Below are 25336 nucleotides of genomic sequence, written 5' to 3' on the forward strand. Positions count from 1 at the left end.
CGGGACAGAAGGGGGCGGAGCCACACGGACCAGGCTGCTGTAGTGTAGGGAGACTGGCTTAGGCAAGTGAAGTGTGAGAGGGAAATGTGTATTGTGTATTTTGTGTGTGTGTGTGCGTTTATGTGTGCTTTAAGGACGCTACTACTACAGGGGGGGGCATTACGTGTAACAACGCTACTAATGGGGGCCATTGCGTGTAACGACGCTACCACTGGGGGGTCATTACGTATAAGGACGATACTACTACCTGGGGGCATTATGTATAGGATGCTACTATTACTGGGGGGGCATTACGTATAACAATATTACTACTGGGGGAGGGCATTACGTGTAAGGATGCTACTACTGGGGGGGGGGCATTATGTATAAGGACGGTACTACTACTGGGGGCGCATTACGTATAAGGACGCTTCTACTACTGGGGGTGCACTACGTATAAGGACGCTACTACAACTGGGGGGGGGGGCATTACGTATAAGGACGCTACTACTACTAGGGCGGAATTATGCATATGGACGCTTCTACTACTGGGGGTGCACTACTTATAAGGATGCTACTACAACTGGAGGGGGCATTACGTATAAGGACGCTACTACTACTAGGGGGAATTACGTATAAGGACGCTTCTACTACTGGGGGTGCACTACGTATAAGGACGCTACTACAACTGGGGGGGCATTACGTATAAGGACGCTACTACTTCTAGGGGGGAATTACGTATAAGGACGCTTCTACTACTGGGGGTGCACTACGTATAAGGACGCTACTACTACTGGGGGGGCATTATGTATAAGGACGCTACTACTTCTAGGGGGGAATTACGTATAAGGACGCTTCTACTACTGGGGGTGCACTACGTACAAGGACGCTACTACAACTGGAGGGGGCATTACGTATAAGGACGCTACTACTTCTAGGGGGGAATTACCTATAAGGACGCTTCTACTACTGGGGGTGCACTACGTATAAGGACGCTACTACAACTGAGGGGGCATTACGTATAAGGACGCTACTACTACTAGGGCGGAATTATGGATATGGACGCTTCTACTACTGGGGGTGCACTACGTATAAGGACGCTACTACTACTGGAGGGGTCATTACGTATAAGGACGCTACTACTACTAGGGGGAATTACGTATAAGGACGCTTCTACTACTGGGGGTGCACTACGTATAATGACGCTACTACTACTGGGGGGGGCATTATGTATAAGGATGCTACTACTACTGGGGGGGCATTATGCATAAGGATGCTACTCCTACTGGGGGGGCATTATGCATAAGGATGCTACTACTACTGGGGGGGCATTATGTATAAGAATGCTACTACTACTGGGGGGCATTATGCATAAGGATGCTACTACTACTGGGGGGGCATTATGCATAAGGATGCTACTACTACTGGGGGGCATTATGCATAAGGATGCTACTACTACTGGGGGGGCATTATGCATAAGGATGCTACTACTACTGGGGGGCATTATGCATAAGGATGCTACTACTACTGGGGGGGCATTATGCATAAGGATGCTACTACTACTGGGGGGGAATTATGCATAAGGATGCTACTACTGCTGGGGGGGCATTACATATAAGGACGCTACTACTACTGGGGGGGCATTACATATAAGGACGCTACTACTACTGGGGGGCATTACATATAAGGACGCTACTACTACGGGTGGGGCATTACGTATAAGATGAATAAGATTGTGCTATATTGTGGCGTAATTTTGAATGGGGGTACTATTGTGTGGCTATGCCCCTTACTTGTGAGACTACACCCCTTTTCCCGGCGCGCGCCAAAGGAATATGGGAGGGCGCAAATTTATAGTTTGCAGGGGGGCGCCGAACACCCTAGCACCGGCCCTGGTGGTGCCTGTGGCTACAAGGGACGTGGAGGATTCCGCGTCCCTGGATGTGGTCAGGGCATTGAAAATGTATGTGGCCAGAACGGCTCGGGTTAGGAAAACAGAGGCCCTGTTTGTCCTGTATGCAGCCAACAAGGTTGGCGCTCCTGCTTCTAAGCAGACTATTGCTCGCTGGATCTGTAACACGATTCAGCAGGCTCATGCTACGGCTGGATTGCCGTTGCCAAATTCGGTAAAGGCCCATTCCACTAGGAAGGTGGGCTCTTCTTGGGCGGCTGCCCGAGGTGTCTCGGCATTACAGCTTTGCCAAGCAGCTACTTGGTCGGGTTCAAACACCTTTGCTAAGTTCTACAAGTTTGATACCCTGGCTGATGAGGACCTCATGTTTGCTCAATCGGTGCTGCAGAGTCATCCGCACTCTCCCGCCCGGTCTGGAGCTTTGGTATAATCCCCATGGTCCTTACGGAGTCCCCAGCATCCTCTAGGACGTAAGAGAAAATAAGATTTTAAACCTACCGGTAAATCTTTTTCTCCTAGTCCGTAGAGGATGCTGGGCGCCCGTCCCAGTGCGGACTTCATTCTGCAAGACTTGTATATGGTTATTGCTTGGACAAGGGTTTTTTGTTGCAGTTCTGATCGGTCTTTGACTGATGATGTTTTGTTTCATACTGTTGACTGGTTCGTATAGTCCAAGTTATACGGTGTGGATGGTGTGGCTGGTATGAATCTTGCCCTTGGATTTCCAAAATCCTTTACTCGTACTGTCCGTCTCCTCTGGGCACAGTTTCTCTACCTGAGGTCTGGAGGAGGGGCATAGAGGGAGGAGCCAGTGCACACCCATACCTAAAGTTCTTTTTTAGTGCCCATGTCTACTGCGGAGCCCGTCTATTCCCCATGGTCCTTACGGAGTCCCCAGCATCCTCTACGGACTAGGAGAAAAAGATTTACCGGTAGGTTTAAAATCTTATTATTTCCTCTACAGATATTTGTAAACATATTTTGGCATTGCCTTACCTTTCTGGGCCAGCAGAACAGGACCAGTAGACCCATAGGCAGAGCTGCTGTCAGCAGATATAAGCCCCAGAGCCAGGGTCTCTCGTCAGCTGCACTCAGGAGCTGGTTAATCATGCCTGGCTGAGAGAAAACAGAAACCATGAACAAAACCTCACAGAAACATCTTCAAGCAATTGTATTAGATGAAAACAGCTAAACTGGCTTGACCCTATTATACCAAATCACTGGCTTGACCCTACAGTATATACTTGTCCTATATTGTCGTCAACTGTAAGTTGCTGTTTTCCTGCTTGATTATTTGTTTATGTACTCTGTAATTGGGTGCTGCGGAACCCTTGTGTCGCCATATAAATAAAGGATAATAATAATTATACCAAATCAAAATATGAAGCTGGCTTCAGCCTAGGGCTTTAGATCATTGCTTCATGTCGGTATCACTGATCTGTCACCATATATTCATATTTAGAGAGTCAATAGTATATACAGTGCATCTGGAAAGTATTCATAGCGCTTCACTTTTTCCACATTTTGTTATGTTACGGCCTTATTCCAAAATGGAATAAATTAATTTTTGTCCTTAAAATTCTACACACAATACCCCATATTGACAATGTGAAAAAAGTGTTTTTTGAGATTTTTCTAATTAATTAAAAATAAAAAACTAAGAAATCAACTGTACATAAGTATTCACAGCCTTTGCTCAATACTTTGTTGATGCACCTTTGGCAGCAATTACAGCCTCAAGTCTTTTTGAATATGATGCCACAAGCTTGGCATACCTATCTTTGGGCAGTTTCGCCCATTGCTCTTTGCAGCACCTCTCAAGCTCCATCAGGTTGGATGGGAAGCGTCGGTGCACAGCCATTTTCAGACCTCTCCAGAGATGTTTCATCAGATTCAAGTCTCGGCTCTGGCTGGGCCACTCAAGGACATTCACAGAGTTGTCCTGAATCACTCCTTTCATATCTTGGCTGTGTGCTTTGGGTCGTTGTCCTGCTGAAAGATGAACCGTCGCCCCGTCTGAGGTCAAAAGTGCTCTGGAGCAGGTTTTCATCCAGGATGTCTCTGTACATTGCTGCAATCATATTTCCCTCTATCCTGACTAGTCTCCCAGTTCCTGCCACTAAAAAACATCCCCACAGCATGATGCTGCCACCACCATGCTTCACTGTTGGGATGGTATGGTATTGGCCTGGTGCCTGGTTTCCTCCAAACACGACGCCTGGCATCCATGCCAAAGAGTTCAATCTTTGTCTCATCAGACCAGAGAATTTTGTTTCTCATCGTCTGAGAGTCCTTCAGGTGCATTTTGAACACTCCAGGCGGGCTGCCATGTGCTTTTTATTAAGGAGTGGCTTTCGTCTGGCCACTCTACCATACAGGTCTGATTGCTGCAGACATGGTTGTCCTTCTGGAAGGTTCTCCTCTCTCCACAGTGGAATGCTGTAGCTCTGACAGAGTGACCATCAGGATCTTGGTCACCTCCCTGACTAGGGCCCTTCTCCCCCGATCACTCAGTTTCGACAGTCAGCCAGCTCTAAGAAGAGTCCTTGTGGTTCCGAACTTCATCCATTTCTGGATGATGGAAGCCACTGTGCTCATTGGAACCATCAAAGCAGCAGATATTTTTCTGTACCCTTCCCCAGATTTGTGCCTTGAGACATTCCTGTCTCGGAGGCTTACAAACAATTCCTTTGACTTCATGCTTGGTTTGTGCTCAGACATGCACTGTCAAGTGTGGGACCTTATATAGACAGGTGTGTGCCTTTCCAAATCATGTCCAATCAACTTAATTTACCACAGGTGGACTCCAAATAAGCTGTAGGAACAACTCAAGGATGATCAATTGAAACAAGATGAACCTGAGCTACTTTTGAGCTCCATGGCAAAGGCTGTGAATACTTATGTACATTTGATTTCTTAGTTTATTATTTTTAATTCATTTGCAAAAATCTGAAAAAACACTTTTTCATGTCATTATGGGATATTGTGGGTAGAATTTGGAGGACAAAAAAATTTATTCCATAAATAATAAGGCTGTAACATAACAAAATGTGGAAAAAGTGAAGCGCTGTGAATACTTTCTGGATGCACTGTATAAAGCTGCCCAACAAATCAGGGGATCCATATGTTGCTTTGTTCTCACTAGATATTATTTTTGCTCTAACATCTAGGCCAAACAATCTTACTTTACAACACTAATTTCATTTTTGTCCAGTTTAGCAGTTTGAACTCCCTGCTGTACAACCATGAAGACTCCCAGAATCTTAGATTCCAAGACGTACCCATCATATTTTAGAATGTATATGCTACTGGACCTAAAAGAATAGCCTGCTCACACTTACAGTCCCTGTCTTATTCTCCCAATACACTCTCTCTTTCTTCTATGCTGGGATGGAGGGGATACTTCTTCTTTCCTTCCATCTTCCCACCCATTATACCCCATCTACTCATACCCCTACTGCAGCCGTTTCTCCAGTGTTACTCTTTACTTTCTCCCTCTCAACTGGCATTTCAGGTTATATTACGTGCTGTGGCTGACACACTTGTAACACATATATTTTTTCTATTACATTTGTAATTTGTTGCAGCCTTAATCTAATTTCCTTGAGGCTAAACAACACTGCCTTACATTTGTCCTCACCTCCATGGTCATACCGTTAGCATCTGAAGGCTCTTTGTTTTGCTGTTTAGCTGTGGGGCCCGAGAAACATGTGCGGTATTTTCATATTTTCATATTTTCAATTTGCTCTTCCTTTCTTGGCAAATCAATAAAATAATTGGGATTTCAGCACCATCTCTATGTTCTTGCAACCCAACTTTACAATGATGCCTATAAATGTAGCACCTTTTCTAACACACTGAATTTATTTCTGCTGTCTCCCCTATGAATTTCCCACCTTTAAATGAAACTCTAACACTGACTACTGGTGTGCCCGCCTTCCACTGGAATCCCTTCATCTGATATCTCTATTCATAGCACAGCAACCCCAAAACCCACTTACTGTCTAACCAGTCTAACAGGAATCTCCTCACCAATATACAATATCTTCCTACCCAATTTACCTAACAACTTTTACCTTTAAATATCCTTTATCATCACTTTTCCTAGATTACAGGTACAGGGTGTAATGTAACATCCTCCGATTTTATTAAAAACTGTGCTTTTCTGGTGAGTTCTTTTTATGTAATAGCGACTAAAAGACCAAAAATGCAGATTTCAAAGATGTCTTGCTGCAAGCTGTCTGATCTGTGCTGCCTTCCTTCTCTCCCTTTCTCCGATATGCTTATGCTATTCAGCATCAGCACCAGTACTCTGCCTACCTACTGTACAGTACCAAAAAATAACTGTCCCAATGCTGAAAGATATGCCAAACATAAGACACAGGCAGGTAAAAGTTATGGTAAAGCCAATCAGGTGCTAGAGGCCCTGATTGGCTGTCTTATCTTAGAGACAGGAAAGCTACTAATTGGATTTCCAGGTATCAGCTAGGTTACTAGTTATCTAACTTTTAACTAATACCCCTTTTCCACCAGTGAGCACGGGTTGCAGCCGGGAGCCTGACACGGGTGCTACCCGGCTGCGGCCCGTGCTCAGCCCCCTTTCCCACTGCACTCACCAACCCGTCATTTGTAAATGCGTGCCCCCATGCATTTACCCATGTTTTTTGAGCTAGTGGAAAAGGGGTATTATTGTGCAGTTGGGTCTCCCCACAGCAAATCGCGAGTAGATTATGTGGTTATTTTTTTACATCTTTTTGAACTACGTTGGATCAAGCCAGGAATGGGGGAGCCGGTAATTATTATTAGTGGTTGTCTTAACTTAGGGCCTGACTAATTATGGATCACTATTGAGGCTGAGATAGCGATGTTCACAAATTGCTCTTGCTAAAATTTGTATGTGAAGAGCCGCCCAGAAAGGATAAAAGACACCCCCTGATGCATTCGCAAATCTGTAAATACATACAGATGAGCCACGCTAATCATGACTCTATCTGCGACTGAGTGCGTCCGGCGAGGTTGACTCCCGTGCACGAATGGGACGCGCATGCGTCCCTTTCAAAGTGAATGGGAGTGTCTCTGTGCGCTCGCCGGCGTGCCTGGGCGCGCCTGCCTGCAATGTAGCCACGCTCAATGAGCATGGCTCCATCTGTATGCAAAAAAACAACACCATCAACATTTGTGGCTGACCCCAGCATACTCAAATCAATGACAATGCAGTCACACCAGGTGCCATCTTTTTTAACGCAGCGATCGCAGATGATGTCAGTTACATGCCTCGAAAACGGCACAACACGCCTGCATTTTCCCAACCACTCCCCACAAACGCCAGGATACCACCCACAACCCACAACAGTCACTTCCTGTCAATGAAAATGTGTTCACCTTACAGTTAGGCTGCATATGCAAGGCGACTGCCCTTTGCGCACCCCACAATGCGTTTGCAGCACATGCGCAGTCTGCCGATAACCACTCACTGCGTGTAATCTCACATTTGCAATTGGTAATGAATCAGGCCCTTTATTATTAACTTAATTAAGCAGCAATATATTTCTAAGGATGTATTATTTAGTTATTTCATTTACTTGGGGGCACCAGATTATATCTTAAAAGAAGGCACCATTTATATTTATTTCTACCCTGGCACCCAGCTCAGATGTACCAAGAAGGGCCAATGCTATATATGCTATACAGCATTGGGTCTTTATCTATAGGTAGGAGAGGCACCACAATCATTTGTCTCTATTGTAAACAGAGATTTGCAAATAGCTGTGTGATTGTCTAGGGTTGCATGTATGCTAATTAATCATTGGGAAATTGGGAAAGTGTTTTTATACCACGATTGCAAAATTTTAATGAAGTTTCTCTTTTATATATTGTATTACATAGTTAATTAAATTTGCTTTTATGCCTTTTTTTTTAACTGCGGAATTGAGCATTTTATAGTGAGTCAGACCCATTACCTCTTTTACACTGTTCTATTGTTATCTAAGGCCCTGATTCAGTAAGGATCTCATCAGCGATCCTTACTGCACTTTCCCGATAGTCAGTAAAACTGCACACACGCAGGACCCATTCTGTGCATGTGCAGCACAGGTACTGCTATCGTATCGCAGAAATGCAATCAGGCAGAGGCGATTGTGGGGAGAGGCGGGGTCGCCCCCAGTTTCCGGGAGTGTAGAGGCCAAGGACTGCGTTGCAAGATACAGTTTTCTTGGCCTCACGAGTCGCCCTGCAATGGCAAGCATGTGACGCAAGCATCCCAAATGTGATCGTATAGCAAATGTAGGAAGGAGGTAAGGACTGCATTTACAAAGTGCAACTGCAATCATTACTGTATTAGGCCCTATGAGTGGAGACTTTTACCTCAATCCACATTCCTGAACTGTAGGTTTGTTATTTCATTGTACAATTCTATGGAATATGTTGGCATTTATAATAATGTGCTTGAGGCTAAATAATGTTTATTGCATTGCTGTGCAAGCAAAAGAGGAGAGATTCATCAAAAATTCTGACAAGTCAGAAAAAAAATCCAAATTAGCTATAGAAGGCAAATTGAGACAAAACAATACTGCAATTCCTGTTTTAAACCCATCAATTGGTGACAACAGGTTAAACTTTATGGTATAGACATGTATTTGTTTACTAGCTATATAATAACTGTGCAGAATATTGTTACTTGTTAAGCAGTGATACATCCCCAAGCCTTGCAGCACATAATTCATTTACTTAGCCAGAAAACAAATAGCAAGGAAATAAAGGTCTGCCTGACTACACTGTCATTTGCTCATAGACCTCCTTTCTGTGTACAAAACTACAAAAGCTCTGTGGCTGTAGGTGACTTGCAATGACAGATAGTGTACACCTAAGAAATCACCTAATTATATATGTCCCAATGTACATACACATCAACCTGAAAAATACTTTGGGGGAGATTCATCAAAGCTTGGAGAGAGATAAAGTACCAACCAATCAGCTTCTGTCAATGTACAGGCTGCATTTGAAAAATTAAAGTGAGGAGCTGATAGGTTGGCACACGGGGGTCTATGCGCTATGCCTTGGAGAGAGATAAAGTAGACGGAGATAAAGTACCAACCAGCTCCTAACTCTCCTGTCATCTTTCAAACACAGCCTGTAACATGGAAGTTAGGACCTGGCTGGCTGGTACTTTATCTCCATCCACTTTATCCCTCTCCAATGCTTAGTAAATAGACCCCTGTATCTCTCTCCACTTTATCTCTCTCCAAGCTCTGAGTAATCTCCCCTTGTATGAAAATTAGTTCACAGTGTCTTCTTGGCAGGAGTCTTAGAGAGCAAGAGGAAAACACACCACCACATAAAATTGTTCATGATGTTAAAAGTTTATTTCCACTGTAACCTACCTCATTAGCACTAGCTAGCAGCTTCTTCAGTCCCCAGCTGTCAGAGGCCCAGCGGTCAGCCACCTCCTTCGCAGAACAGACAATGAAGTTGTCAAAGTATATATCAGAAGTCATGGACCACAGCTCCAAGCCAATAGCACTGAAAGATGTCATTCTGAATGGATTAAGGTCTTCAAAATAATGTGGATTTGGTATTTTACGTGGTTTCCAAATTCCCTGTAGACCACAAGATCACGGTCATAAGCAATCTAATACGCAACTAATATTATCATCAAAACTCGATAACAATACAATACAATACATTGATTGAAGAGAACAGGAAGCCCATGGGGACACTGTGTGGGCAAATGGAGATAGTCACTACCTGATAGCTGGGATTCTCTATCATAGGAGGTTTCCACTGTCCAATGTAATTTGGATTGTCAATGAGGGGTGGTGTCCAGTCTCCACATCCAGAAGCCGTCTTACATTTTGGGTTGGGAACCAGAGGAGCCTCCCAATCACTGTCCATGTCATCATTCCTGCCAACAGCAAGAATTCCACTCAAGACATTATAATGCCATACAGCTGCTGAGTACATTATAGCTACACATATAATCATACTGAGTATGCTGCACCACGCATTGATCATGTGCAAAAATGTACACTCAGTGGCCTCCCTATTAGGTACACCTGAACACCTGCTTGTTACTGTCTACTGTATATCTATTCAGCCAATCATATGCAGCTGCTCAATACAAAAATACATGGTGACATGGCCAAGTGGTTCAGCTGTTGCTCAGACTAAACACCAGAATTGAGAAACAAATGTGATCTATGTAACTTTGACCATGGAATGAGTGTTGGTGACAGACAGAGTGATTTGAGTATCTCAGGAAGTGCTGCTTATCTTATGGGATTTTCCTGCACAACTGTCATTAAAGTTTACAAAACAAAAACCATCCACTGAGCTTTAGTTCTATGGGCAAAAATGCATGTTAATGAGAGAGGTTAGAGGAAAATAGGCAGACAGGTGCGAGCTGTCGGGAAGGTTACTATAACACGAATAACCAGGTGTTACAATAATGGCATGCAGAAGAGTAGCCCTGAACGCACAACACATTGAATCTTAAAGTGTATGGGCTCAGAAGAAAAATACCACACTGGGTTCCATTCCTGTCAAAAGGAAACTGAGGGCTACAGTAGGCACAGGCTCATCAAACGGAACGGGTGAAGATTAGAAAACTACTACTGCTTCTCTGGGGAAACTCTACTTCTGCTTTGACATGCTGATGGTAGGCTCAGAATTTGGTGTAAACAGGAATCTATGGATCCATCCTGCTTTGCGTCAAATTAATGGCAGTGTAATGGTGTAGGGAATGTCTTGATAGCCTCCATAGCCTGAGGATTGTTGCTGACCGTGTCAATCCCTTTATGGCCACAAATCTACTCATCGTCTAATGGCTGCTTCCAGCAAGATAACGCACCATGTCACAAAGCACAAATTATCTCAAGCTGGTTCCACAAACATGACAGTAATGTAAGGGTACCCCAATGACCTCCACAGTCACCAGATCTCAATCTATTAGAGAACCCTTGGGATGTGATGGAACAGGTTATTTGCAAAATGAATGTGCAGCCGACAAATGTGCAGTGACTATGTGATGCTATCATGTCAGCATGGGCCAGAGTCTCTAAGGAATGTTTCCAACATCTTATTGTATCCATACCACACAGACTATGTGGTGTTCTGGGTGCACATGAGGTTCCTACTCAGTATTAGAAAGGTACTCCAAATAAAGGGCCTAATCAGATGAGGTTGGATGGTGCATTGCTGCTGCTTACTACCAAAGGACTGCCTAGCACAGCTTACTTAGTGTAAATAAAAACAACCTTTAAAATAAAAAGCTTGGGCTGAAAAATGCTGGCACCAAACAAGTGCATCCTGAGAATTTTAAAAGCTTTACTGTTCAGTCTCTGCCCTGGTCTCCACCAGCATACCCCAAGGTAACCCTGTGGAGACTATGGACTGAAGAAGAAAACTCTTTTACAGTAAGTTAAAGCATATTTCAGTATGATGACATAACAAACATGTATTTTTAAAACCTTGTGGATCAATAGACCAAACTGTTCTTATTACAGAGATATGTAATAAAAAAAATAAACCATCTGTTAATTTCTCACCAGTCACTTGGTTTCTGTGCATCTGGATCAGGTACTAAATGAGGTTCTTCATCCAGCCAACCCTCTGGTTTCATCGCATTTGGATCCTCTATTTTACTAGGTCCTCCTTCATCCCTATATATACACTTCACTTTATTTCAGAAACCACAACAAAAACTATACATATACTGTAATTTCACAATATTTCAGACAGTAGGCTCAATTTTGGTTTCAAATGTTCATGTAAGTTTTTCCCAATCTTACCAGACTTCTGGCATGATAGCACTAGGATCAGGAATTTTGGCCCTTTCGTCCCATTCAACAGGTTTTTTGTCTTTTGGATCATTTATTTCTTTTGGTGGATTCAATGGTGGGATGACATCTTCCAGAAGACTTCCCTGGTTAACAACGGTTTGATCGATTAGCACTTCAAAAGTGTTATCTGGCTTCAGAACTGGTTGGTATAAGAAAATGGATTATTGGTAATTTATAGTGGTATTTCCATAAACCATCATACTAGTATCAGACATGATCAGCCATTTTCTTATCTATTCTGAAAAATGTTTTTTTATTCAACACTAATTTTTGGTAAAAAAAAAAAAAAGATTAATCTAGCAGATAGAGTTGCTTCACAGAATAAAACACATTGGGGCTCATTCATATCCGTGGACTCATATGCGCGCAGAGCATACATAAAGAAAAGATGCACAGAATAACGAGATTTATGGTAAGAACTTACCGTTGTTAAATCTCTTTCTGCGAGGTACACTGGGTTCCACAGGGAATGAGATTGGGGTGTAGAGTAGGATCTTGATCTGAGGCACCAACAGGCTAAAAGCTGTGACTGTTCCCAGAATGCATAGCGCCGCAGCCACCTCTATAGCCCCGCCTCCATGCACAGGAGCTCAGTTTTTGTTAACCAGTCCAATGCAGTAGCAGGCAAAAGAAATGACAACTGTTAGTAGCCACATACACCACACTCTCACGACAGGAGAAAGTGTCAACGGCTAATGCCATACCAACCCAAAGAAGCTAAGTGTGTCAGGGTGGGCGCCCTGTGGAGCCCAGTGTACCTAGCAGAAAGAGATTTAACAACGGTAAGTTCTTACCATAAATCTCGTTTTCTGCTGCGGGGTACACTGGACTACACAGGGAATGATATTGGGGATGTCTTAAAGCAGTTCCTTATGGGAGGGGATGCACTGTAGCGGGCACAAAAACCCGGTATCCAAAGGAAGCCTCCTGGGAGGCGGAAGTATCAAAGGCATAGAACCTTATCAACGTGTTCACTGAGGACCACGCAGCTGCCTTGCACAATTCTTCAAGGGTCGCACCACGGCAGGTCGCCCAAGAAGGTCCAACCGACCAAGTAGAATGGGCCTTTATGGTAGCAGGGGCTGGAAGGCCAGCCTGTACATAAGCATGTGCAATCACCATTCTAATCCATCTGGCCAGGGTCTGCTTGTGAGCAGGCCAGTCACGTTTGTGAAAACCAAACAGTACAAAGAGAGAATCCGACTTCCGAAGGGAAGCAGTCCTCTTCACATAGATACGGAGAGCCCTACCACATACAAAGACCGCTCTTTGGAAGACAACTCAGGAGAGGCAAAGGCCGGAACCACAATCTCCTGATCACGGTAGAAAGAAAATACCACCTTAGGTAAATACCCAGGACGTGTTCTAAGAACCGCCCGATCACAGTGAAAAATCAGATATGGTGACCTACAAGACAAGGCACCCAAATCCGACACCCATCTAGCAGAGGCAATAGCCAGCAGAAACACTACCTTAAGAGAAAGACACTTAAGGTCTGCAGATTCAAGAGGCTCAAACGGTGACCCTTGCAACGCCTCCAGAACCACGACAAGTCCCAAGGAGCCACAGGCGGGACATAAGGAGGTTGAATCCGCAAAACACACCCTGAGTGAACGTATGCACATCAGGTAAGGTCGCGATTTTTCTCTGAAACCAAACCGACAAGGGAGAAATATTAACCTTGATGGAGACCAGACGAAGGCCCAAGTCCAGGCCCTGTTGTAGGAAGGCCAAAAGTTTGGCCGTACTAAACTTGTAAACGTCATGATTGTTAGATGCACACCAAGTAAGCATTCCAGACCCTATGGTGAATCCGCGCAGAAGCCGGCTTATGGGCCTTCAACATGGTTTGAATGACCGCCTCGGAAAATCCTTTGGCCCTCAAGACGGAAGCTTCAAAAGCCACACCGTCCAGGCCAACCAGGCTAAATCCTGATATACACAAGGGCCCTGAACGAGGAGATCTAGGCGCTGTGGAAGTAGAAGGGGACGCTCTATCGAGAGACCCTGAAGGTCTGAGAACCAATGCCGTCTGGAAGCGATCAGAATTAGGATTCCTCCTTCTTGCTTGAACTTCCTTATTACTCTGGCAGGAGTAACACCGGAGGGAACACATACGGCAGCGGAAAGTTCCATGGAATTGCCAGAGTGTCCACGAACGCTGCTCGAGGATCCCTTGTCCTTGCTCCGAAGACCGGAACCTTGTGATTGTGTCGACACGCCATCAGGTCCACATCTGGAAGGCCCCACCTGTCCACGAGGAGTTGAAACACTTCTGGATGGAAACTAAAAAGAACAGACGAGAAAGCGCTATTCAAATCTGGTGTGGATTTTATTTTTAGCAATATTACTTAGCACAATTATATTTAATGCCGGCCGGCAACACATAGAAAAACATAATACAATCTCAATTAAAACATAGAATATAATATAAAATGTTAAAAAAAAATAACAATAAAAAATTATATATATATATATATATATATATATATATATATCTATCTATTATATATATCTTCCTTTAATGCTCAGGCGCCAATGCGCAGCTTGTAAGTATAGCAAAAGGAAACAGTATTATATAAGCATAACACATACGTATACCAATGTATCTCACACTTAAACTACTGCTAATTAGCCCTATATTCCTCAAAGAGCTACAAACTTGTGTATGATTCTCATATGCTGCTTGAGTCCATATGTCCGTTCATCGGATTAGTAGATGTTGCAAAGTATAAAGTTAGTAGCAGTACGTTAAGCAGAGCCTTTACTCACAGCTTTGATGCAATGTGAAAGCAGTTCATGCAATGAAAAAATGACAGTCAGTGTCTTGTGATGCTCTATGAACAATTATGAGGTGGTATACCATGCAGGTGCCTCTGTTTATTCACAATATTTGTGATGCTCCTCCTGGCTAATGCTCACAGTGTTAGCCTTCTCCTGGAGTCTGCCATGCATCTACTGTGTCCACGGTATTATAGTTTGTCCTCCCGGCCGGTGCTCTCACCCTCAGCCTTATCCGGAGTCCGTGGGCAGATGCCTTCACAAACGATCCCCAGCCTCGGGTGTGTTTTAAGCCGACCAGCGGATAGATATTTATCCGCTGCAGTCTGTTAAGGAGATAGTGATAGACGCGTTTCCCCGCCTACTCATACGCATCGGCGGCTTCCTCAGTGTCATTTTGATATACTTACAAGCTGCGCATTGGCCTGAGCATTAAAGGAAGAGATATATAATATATATATATATATATATATATATTTTAACATATTTTATATTATATTCTATGTTTTAATTGAGATGGTATTATGTTTTTCTATGTGTTCCCGGCTGGCATTAAATATAATTGTGCTAAGTAATATTGTTAAAAATAAAATCCACACCAGATTTGAATAGCGCATTCTCGTCTGTTCTTTTTAGTTTTCAATATTAAAGGGTGAAAAACCAATGACCCCTGAGAGAGCTGCATACAAATCTGTTTAAATACGGCGCCAGAAATTTTCTTGTTTGTATTACTTCTGGATGGAGGCTCCACTCTCCGGCGTGTACGTCCTGACGACTGAGAAAGTCCGCTTCCCAGTTTAGGACCCCCGGAATGGATACTGCCAATATGGCTGGCAGATGGCGTTCCGCCCACTGAAGAATCCGTGATACTTCCCTCATTGCCATGCGGCTTCGAGAGCTGCCTTGATGATTGATGTATGCCACTGTGGTGGTGTTGTCCGACTGTACTTGAACAGGTCTGTTCTGTATTAAATGCTGGGCCTAGTTCAATGAGTTGAACACCACCCGCAATTTCAGAATGTTTATTGACTCCTCCTTGGTACACCGACCCTGAAGGGAGTGTTGCTCCAACACCGCGCCCCAACCTCTCAGACTGGCGTCCGTCATCAGAAGGACCCAGCTGGAGATCCAGAAGGGACGACCCCTGCTCAATCGTTGGTCCTGAAGCCACCAGCTCAATGACAGATGGATCTCCGGAGACAAGGAGATCATTTGCGACCTGATCCAGTGAGGCAGGCCATCCCACCTGGCAAGAATCAGTTTCTGCAGAGGGCGGGAATGGAATTAAGCGTACTCCACCATGTCGAAAGCCAACACCATGAGACCTAGCACTTGCATTGCCGAATGTATCGACACTTGCGGACGAGATAGGAAGCATTGAATCCTGTCCTGAAGCTTCAGGACTTTCTCCTGAGACAAGAACAACCGCTGGTTGTGAGTGTCAAAAACGCCCCCAGGTGCACCATACTCTGAGCAGGGACCAGGGAAGATTTCTTCCAGTTGATGAGCCACCCGTGGGCTTGCAGAAACTGGATAGTCAGATCCAGATGGCGTAGGAGAATTTCTGGGGAATTTGCCAGGATCAACAAGTCGTCCAGGTACGGTAGGATCCCGACCCCTTGACGGCGGAGTACAGCCGTCATTACCGCCATGACCTTGATGAAGACTCGCGGAGCCATGGTCAAACCAAAAGGTAACGCCCAAAATTGGTAAAGGAGGTTGCCAGAAGCAAACCTCAGGTATTGCTGATGTGACATTGCAATGGGAATATGCAGGTAAGCATCCTGTATGTCCAGGGAGACCATATAATCCCCAGGTTCCAAGGCCAGAACAATAGAGCGAAGAGTTTCCATACGAAACTTGGAGACCCTCACAAATTTGTTCAAGGACTTGAGGTTGAGAATGGGCCGGAAGGACCCATTCGGTTTCGGGACTAGGAACAGCAGTGAATAGTACCCCTTGCCTCTCTGAGCCAGAGGCACCTGTACTACCACTCCTGTGTTCAGGAGGGACTGTACCACCGAATGAAGAGTTCTTGCCTTCACCTGACCTGAAGGGACGTCTGTCAGACAAAATCGATGAGGGAAATAATAGCAGCGCTAAATTCAATTAATTAATAAAAAGTGAGATGGATTGAGTGAAAACAGATTCAAATATTTATTAATAACTCTGATTAGTAACCAATAAAAAGTCAATATGACCACCGGCAGAATTAATGAACCAAAAATGTCCGTTCCTTTTAAATAACTGGACACCAGTTTAGGCAGAATATATAGGCTTAGGAGCTGATTGCACAGTCCCATGAGAATATTACCGCTTCTTATGCCGCTGGAGGGAGAAATGTCCCATAGAAGATCCTTCAGTTAGGAGTTGGTAGCATGTTCTCAATCCTCACCAGTATGCGGAGCTTGGCTTGCGGGGAAGTCCTTGGTATGCCTATTAGAATCCACCAAATTGCAGCAAACTTTGGACGTCCAGTATGGTCCGGGCACTGGTTCAGCAACAAATCGACGGTGATCAGAGTGGCAGCTAACGCGTTTCGCTGCAGGTCCTGCAGCTTTTTCAAAACTCCTGAGCCCACGCTTCAATCGCCTCTGCAGCCCATGTCGCTGCAATGGTGGGCCTATGCGCAGCACCTGCTAGGGTGCAAATCGCCTTTAAACAACCCTCCACATGCTTATCCGTCGGTTCTTTCAGTGACGTGACGGTAGTTACTGGCAGAGCTGAGGATACCACCAGCCGCGCCACCTGCGAATCCACTGCCGGGGGTGTCTCCCAATTTTTACTTAGCTCCGCAGCGAGGGGATAGCGAGTCAGCATCTTCTTGTGAGGCGTGAATTTCTTTCCTGGATTTTCCCTGGGCTCCTGACATATGTTAACTAAATGGTCAGAATGAGGTAAAACTTGTTTAACCACCTTCTGACGTTTAAATCTGTCCGGTTTCTTAGGGGTAGCATCAGGCTCCGGGTCATCAGTAATTTGAAGAATGAGCCTGATAGCCTCCAACAAGTCAGGAACATCCACCTGCGAAACAGATTCCCCATCAGAAGCATCTGGGTTAGTGTCTGAGGGGTCAGTATATACGCTATCTTCATCAGACGAAGTGTCTGGAACATGGGTGGATTGTGAGGAAGTAATGACCCAGACAGTTGATCTGCCCATGGCGGATTAACCGCGGGAACCATAAGCGGTTGTACCGGCACAGGAGGTCCCACAGGGGGCGTTAGTCTAGTTACCAGCGTATTCAATAGCATGGATAAGGTAGCCCAAGGTGGGTAATTTTAAACCCCCGTTGCTACGATCCCACTGGGGGGCAAGGAACCCCCAGATCCTGGACCCTCAGCTGCTATATTTTCCTTAAATGTGTCTGCAGCGTCACTACCACATAATGTGGGATCAGCCCCAGCACCATTGCCCTTTGTAGCTGACATATTCGAAAGCTCAATGCAAGGCAACCCAGTACAATATCGGCAGCACAATAACTGACAAGAACCCCCTGTGCAATGTAACAGCACAAACAGGGAATTCAAGAGGTATATGGTGACTAAAACTCACAGAGAAAAATACACACTGAGTTCATCTTGTTAAATACCTATATTAAATGATAAAACTGATGCACCTAGCCCCCTCAGGTTATAAAATATAGGAATAGCAATCTGTGTGAGATACACAAAATGGAGGTCACACAGCAGCTATATGCACACACACATAATCACATTGTACAATGCAGAAAATAAGAATTTACTCACCGGTAATTCTATTTCTCGTAGTCCGTAGTGGATGCTGGGAACTCCGTAAGGACCATGGGGAATAGACGGGCTCCGCAGGAGACTGGGCACTCTAAAGAAAAGATTAGGTACTATCTGGTGTGCACTGGCTCCTCCCTCTATGCCCCTCCTCCAGACCTCAGTTAGGGAAACTGTGCCCGGAAGAGCTGACATTACAAGGAAAGGAAATTTTGAATCCAGGGTAAGACTCATACCAGCCACACCAATCACACCGTACAACTTGTGATAACCTTACCCAGTTAACAGTATGAACAACAACTGAGCCTCACTCAACGGATGGCTCATAACAATAACCCTTAGTTAAGCAATAACTATATACACGTATTGCAGAAAGTCCGCACTTGGGACAGGCGCCCAGCATCCACTACGGACTACGAGAAATAGAATTACCGGTGAGTACATTCTTATTTTCTCTGACGTCCTAGTGGATGCTGGGAACTCCGTAAGGACCATGGGGATTATACCAAAGCTCCCAAACGGGTGGGAGAGTGCAGATGACTCTGCAGCACCGAATGAGCAAACACAAGGTCCTCCTCAGCCAGGGTATCAAACTTGTAGAACTTTGCAAATGTGTTTGAACCCGACCAAGTAGCCGCTCGGCAAAGCTGTAAAGCTGAGACCCCTCGGGCAGCCGCCCAAGAAGAGCCCACCTTCCTTGTGGAATGGGCCTTCACCGATTTTGGATGCGGCAATCCAGCCGCAGAATGAGCCTGCTGAATCGTGCTACAGATCCAGCGAGCAATAGTTTGCTTTGAAGCAGGAGCACCCAGCTTGTTGGGTGCATGCAAAATAAACAGCGAGTCAGTCTTCCTGACTCCAGCCGTTCTGGAAACATATTTTCAAAGCCCTGACTACGTCCAGCAACTTGGAGTCCTCCAAGTCCCGAGTAGCCGCAGGCACCACAATAGGTTGGTTCAAATGAAATGATGACACCACCTTTGGGAGAAATTGGGGACGAGTCCTCAATTCTGCCCTGTCCATATGGAAGATCAGATATGGGCTTTTACATGACAAAGCCGCCAATTCCAACACATGCCTAGCCGATGCTAAGGCCAACAGCATGACCACTTTCCACGTGAGATACTTTAGTTCCACGGTCTTAAGTGGCTCAAACCAGTGGGATTTCAGGAAATCCAACACAACGTTAAGATCCCAGGGTGCCACTGGTGGCACAAAAAGGGGCTGAATATGCAGCACTCCCTTAACAAATGTCTGAACCTCAGGCAGTGAAGCCAGTTCTTTTTGAAAGAAAATGGATAGGGCCGAAATCTGGACCTTTATGGACCCCAATTTTAGGCCCATAGTCACCCCTGACTGCAGGAAGTGCAGGAAACGACCCAGTTGGAATTCCTCTGTAGGGGCCTTCCTGGCCTCACACCAAGCAACATACTTCCGCCATATACGGTGATAATGCTTTGCTGTCACGTCTTTCCTAGCCTTTATCAGCGTAGGAATAACTTCATCTGGAATGCCTTTTTCCGCTAGGACCCGGCGTTCAACCGCCATGCCGTCAAACGCAGCCGCGGTAAGTCTTGGAACAGACAGGGCCCTTGTTGCAGCAGGTCCTGTCTGAGAGGCAGAGGCCATGGGTCCTCTGTGCGCATTTCTTGCAGTTCCGGGTACCAAGTCCTTCTTGGCCAGTCCGGAACAATGAGTATTGTTCTTATTCCTCTCTTTCTTACTATTCTCAGTACTTTTGGTATGAGAGGAAGAGGAGGAAACACATATACCGACTGGTACACCCACGGTGTCACTAGGGCGTCCACAGCTATCGCCTGAGGGTCCCTTGACCTGGCGCAATATCTTTTTAGCTTTTTGTTGAGGCAGGACGCCATCATGTCCACCTGTGGCAGTTCCCATCGGTTTGTAATCAGTTGGAAGACTTCTTGATGAAGTCCCCACTCTCCCGGGTGGAGGTCGTGTCTGCTGAGGAAGTCTGCTTCCCAGTTGTCCACTCCCGGAATGAACACTGCTGACAGTGCTTGCACGTGATTCTCCGCCCATCGCAGAATCTTTGTGGCTTCCGCCATTGCCATCCTGCTTCTTGTGCCGCCCTGGCGGTTTACACGGGCGACTGCCGTGATGTTGTCTGACTGAATCAGCACTGGCCGGTTTTGAAGCAGGGGCTCTGCTTGACTCAGGGTGTTGTAAATGGCCCTTAATTCCAGTATATTTATGTGTAGAGAAGTCTCCAGACTTGACCACAGCCCTTGGAAGTTTCTTCCCTGAGTGACTGCCACCCATCCTCGGAGGCTTGCATCCGTGGTCACCAGGACCCAGTCCTGTATGCCAAACCTGCGGCCCTCGATAAGGTGAGCACTCTGCAGCCACCACAGAAGAGACACCCTGGCCCTCGGGGACAGGGTGATCAGCCGATGCATCTGAAGATGCGACCCGAACCACTTGTCCAACAGATCCCACTGAAAAATCCTCGCATGGAACCTGCTGAAGGGAATGGCTTCGTATGAAGCCACCATCTTTCCCAGGACTCGCGTGCAGTGATGCACCGATACCTGTTTTGGTTTCAGGAGGTCCCTGACCAGAGATGCTAATTCCTGGGCCTTCTCCACCGGGAGAAACACCTTCTTCTGTTCTGTGTCCAGAATCATGCCCAGGAAAAGCAGACGCGTCGTAGGAATCAGCTGCGACTTTGGAACATTCAGAATCCAGCCGTGCTGTAGTAACACTTCCTGAGAGAGTGCTACGCTGATCAACAACTGCTCCCTGGACCTCGCCTTTATGAGGAGATTGTCCAAGTACGGGATAATTATAACTCCCTTCTGCCGAAGGAGTATCATCATTTCGGCCATTACCTTGGTAAATATTCTCGGTGCCGTGGACAGGCCAAACGGCAACGTCTGGAATTGGTAATGACAGTCCTGTACCACAAATCTGAGGTACTCCTGGTGAGGTAGGTAAATGGGGACATGCAAGTAAGCATCTGTGATGTCCAGCGACACCATAAAATCCCCCTCTTCCAGGCTTGCATTAACCGCTATGAGCGATTCCATTTTGAACTTGAATTTCTTTATATAAGTGTTCAAGGACTTTAAATTCAGAATGGGTCTCACCGAACCGTCCGGTTTCGGTACCACAAACATTGTGGAATAGTAACCCCTTCCCTGTTGAAAGAGGGGGACCCTGACAATCACTTGCTGGAGGTACAGCTTGTGAATTGCCGCCAGCACTACCTCCCTTTCCATGGGGGAAGCTGGCAAGGCTGATTTGAGGTAACGGCGGGGGGGAGTCGCTTCGAATTCCAGCTTGTATCCCTGAGATACAATTTGTATAGCCCAGAGATCCACCTGTGAGCGAACCCACTGGCTGCTGAAGTTTCGGAGACGCGCCCTTGGACTTAGTGGAAGCAGGGGAGGACTTTTGTTACTGGGAACTGGCTGCATGGTGCAGCTTCTTACCTCTACCCCTGCCTCTGGCAAGAAAGGATGCGCCCCTGACCCTCTTGCCTTTTTGGGAACGAAAGGACTGCATTTGATAATACGGTGCTTACTTAGGCTGTGAGGAAACCTGAGGTAAGAAAGTCGACTTTCCAGCTGTTGCTGTAGACACGAGGTCCGACAGACCGTCCCCAAACAATTCCTCACCCTTATAAGGCAAAACCTCCATGTGTTTTTTAGAATCAGCATCTCCTGTCCATTGCCGAGTCCATAAGACCCTCCTGGCAGAAATGGACATAGCATTAATTCTAGAGCCCAGCAGGCAAATGTCCCTCTGAGCATCCCGCATATATAAGACGACGTCTTTGATATGGCCCATGGTTAGCAAAACAGTATCTCTGTCGAGGGAATCTATGTCGTCTAACAGAGTATCTGTCCACGCTGCTACAGCACTACACATCCAGGCTGAAGCAATAGCAGGTCTCAGTAGAGTACCAGAGTGTGTATACACTGACTTCAGGATAGCTTCCCGCTTTCTATCCGCAGGCTCCTTTAGGGCGGCCGTATCCTGAGACGCCAGGGCCACCTTTTTAGATAAGCGTGTCAGCGCCTTGTCCACCCTAGGGGATGTTTCCCAACGTAACCTGTCCGTTGGCGGGAAAGGGTACGCCATCAGTAACCTCTTAAAAATCACTAATTTCTTATCAGGGGAACTCCACGCTTCTTCACACAATTCATTTAATTCATCAGATGGGGGAAAAGTCACTGGCTGCTTTTTCTCCCCAAACATATAAACCCTCTTGGTATTAACAGGGTTACTCTCAGAAATGTGTAATACATCTTTCATTGCAATAATCATGTATCGGATGGCCTTGGTCATTTTAGACTGTAAATGTGCCTCATCATCGTCGACACTGGAGTCGGACTCCGTGTCGACATCTGTGTCAACCATCTGAGATAGAGGGCGTTTATGAGCCCCTGACGGTTTCTGAGTCGCCTGGGCAGGCCCGGGCTGAGACCCCGGCTGTCCCAAGGCTGCAGCGTCATCAAACCTTTTATGTAAGGAGTTTACATTGTCATTTAAGACCTTCCACATATCCATCCAATCAGGTGTCGGCCCCGACGGGGGCGACACCACACTTATCTGCCCTTGCTCCGCCTCCACGTAACCTTCCTCATCAAACATGTCGACACAGCCGTACTGACACACCGCACACACACAGGGAATGCTCAGACTGAGGACAGGACCCCGCAAAGTCCTTTGGGGAGACAGAGAGAGAGTATGCCAGCACACACTACAGCGCTATATAACACAGGGATTTTCACTGCTAATAAGTGATTTACCCAATAGCTGCTTTTTTTGTCTTATTTGCGCCTAAATTTATGTGCCCCCCCCTCTCTTTTTAACCCGTCTTGTACCTGGATACTGCAGGGGAGAGCCTGGGGAGCTGCTTCCAGCGGAGCTGTGAAGAGAAAATGGCACTGGTGTGCTGAGGAAGAAGGCCCCGCCCCCTCAGTGGCGGGCTTCTGTCCCGCTTTCTATGTAAAAAAATGGCGGGGGTTTTTACATATATACAGTGCCAGACTGTATATATGTATTTTTTATGCCAAAGGTACTTCAATTGCAGCCCAGGGCGCCCCCCCCCCCCCCCCCCCCCCAGCACCCTACAGTGACCGGAGTGTGTAAGTGTGCTGGGAGCAATGGCGCACAGCTGCGGTGCTGTGCGCCACCTCAATGAAGACAGGAGTCTTCGGCCGCCGATTTCGTCGTCTTCAAGCTTCTGTTCTTCTGGCTCTGCAAGGGGGACGGCGGCGCGGCTCCGGGAACGGACGATCGAGGACAGGTGCCTGTGTTCGAACCCTCTGGAGCTAATGGTGTCCAGTAGCCTAAGAAACACAAGCTAGCTGCAAGCAGGTGGGTTTGCTTCTCTCCCCTTAGTCCCACGTAGCAGTGAGTCTGTTGCCAGCAGAAGCTCACTGAAAATAAAAAACCTAATAAATACTTTCTTTACTAGTAAGCTCAGGAGAGCCCACTAGGAGCACCAAGCTCTGGCCGGGCACAGATTCTAACGGAGGTCTGGAGGAGGGGCATAGAGGGAGGAGCCAGTGCACACCAGATAGTACCTAATCTTTTCTTTAGAGTGCCCAGTCTCCTGCGGAGCCCGTCTATTCCCCATGGTCCTTACGGAGTTCCCAGCATCCACTAGGACGTCAGAGAAATTATGACATGCAATAAAACTGCACTGGACTAGCAATACAGAGGAATACTAAGTACAGCTATACACTCAATAGATATAACAATGCACAGTAAACCATGGATGTGTATCACAGGGTACTTGTACTATATAACCCTGACTAAACGCACTCTTTCTTAACTAACACTGTCAGCAGACATGTAGAATACTTAAGTGTCCTGTAAAATGCACAGCGCTGACATGCAGGCGGCTTTACAGAGGAAGATTTGCCCAAACAGTCCCAGGATCAGCTCAGCTTGTCCTAATGGCGCCCAAACGCTGACAGGGAGAGAGAGAGATATGCAGCTCCAGGGTGGGAACATTTAGTCTTAATGGTGCCCTGGGGCTGGGGGAGGGGCTACAGGTCAAAGCCTTATCCCCCTGCTGGACTTCACCACCGGGTACTGTGGGCTATTAATAAACTTTTTTTTATCAAAACCGACCTGTGCCCTTGCCCTGGTGGTCTAGTGGGGTCCCTGTACTACCACAGTGTCCACGCCAGCGTGCGCGGCCCGCCTCCCACCGGCCGCACGGGATTGCGATTTCCAGCGGGTCCCGTCTGTGTAACCCACTTACCTCCTCCCTGATTGCAGCCACGCGATCCTGGAGAGCAGCGGTGGTGTGTGTGACTAACATGAGAGAAACCAGAGCCTCCGCTGTAGGTACCCGGCAACCAGGGCGCGGGAGTGTACAGCGCCGCTGGGGGAGGTGATGGAGCTGCAGCAGGAGATGTCTGACTGACATCTAACACTACAGTGTCTCTCCTGTAGCCCTTGAAGTCTTAATTTTTCACTTTAAAAGCTCCTGTTGTATGCCTGCACTGCACGGCACCAACTACAAAACTGAGCTCCTGTGCACGGAGGCGGGGCTATAGAGGAGGCGGCGCTATGCATTCTGGGAACACTCAAAGCTTTTAGCCTGTTGGTGCCTCGGATCAAGATCCTACTCTACACCCCAATTTCATTCCCTGTGGAGCCCAGTGTACCCCGCAGCAGGAATGTTATTTATTTATGTGCACATATTCAGTTGCAAAATATAACCATTTCATAACCATCAGCAAGACCTTAGACTAATGTGAGCTTTTCTATCATTTTCTGCTAGGCTTCATTACAATATGGAACTCTTTTATGCTGGCGCAGAGGATGTGCGGAAATAGGCTATTGTCACAGCCGCTGGGATGTGTACAGAGATGCCCACCGGAGCCTTCGCTGCTACCGGCAACTGCATACACATTTGCAGCATCGACGCAGATCCGGGAAACATCAATTCCCTGTGGTCATTTAAAATGGCCGTCGCAACTGAAACACAAGAGACATGATTCATATGTACAGGATCGTAGATGCGGGCGATATACACCCCAGAACGGTTCCAACACACCCGTGGTTTTGCTGCCACTCCCCATTACTTCCAA

The 25336-nt window shown here is 46.3% G+C and overlaps 1 protein-coding gene across 1 annotated transcript in view; it reads right to left on the minus strand.

Moving 5' to 3' along the window:
• CLGN (calmegin) overlaps positions 1-25336 on the minus strand; it is a 144694-nt gene that overhangs the window by 22519 nt on the left and 96839 nt on the right. The window contains exons 8-12 of the mRNA XM_063920376.1: positions 11677-11866; positions 11434-11547; positions 9635-9791; positions 9271-9486; positions 2888-3007 (exon numbers count right to left, since the gene is read on the minus strand). Of these exons, the coding sequence (XP_063776446.1) occupies positions 2888-3007; positions 9271-9486; positions 9635-9791; positions 11434-11547; positions 11677-11866 (797 nt within the window). The remainder of the gene's footprint in view (positions 1-2887; positions 3008-9270; positions 9487-9634; positions 9792-11433; positions 11548-11676; positions 11867-25336) is intronic.

The sequence above is a fragment of the Pseudophryne corroboree genome, chromosome 1 (genome assembly GCF_028390025.1).
Source record: "Pseudophryne corroboree isolate aPseCor3 chromosome 1, aPseCor3.hap2, whole genome shotgun sequence".
Classification (NCBI taxonomy): Eukaryota; Metazoa; Chordata; class Amphibia; order Anura; family Myobatrachidae; genus Pseudophryne; species Pseudophryne corroboree.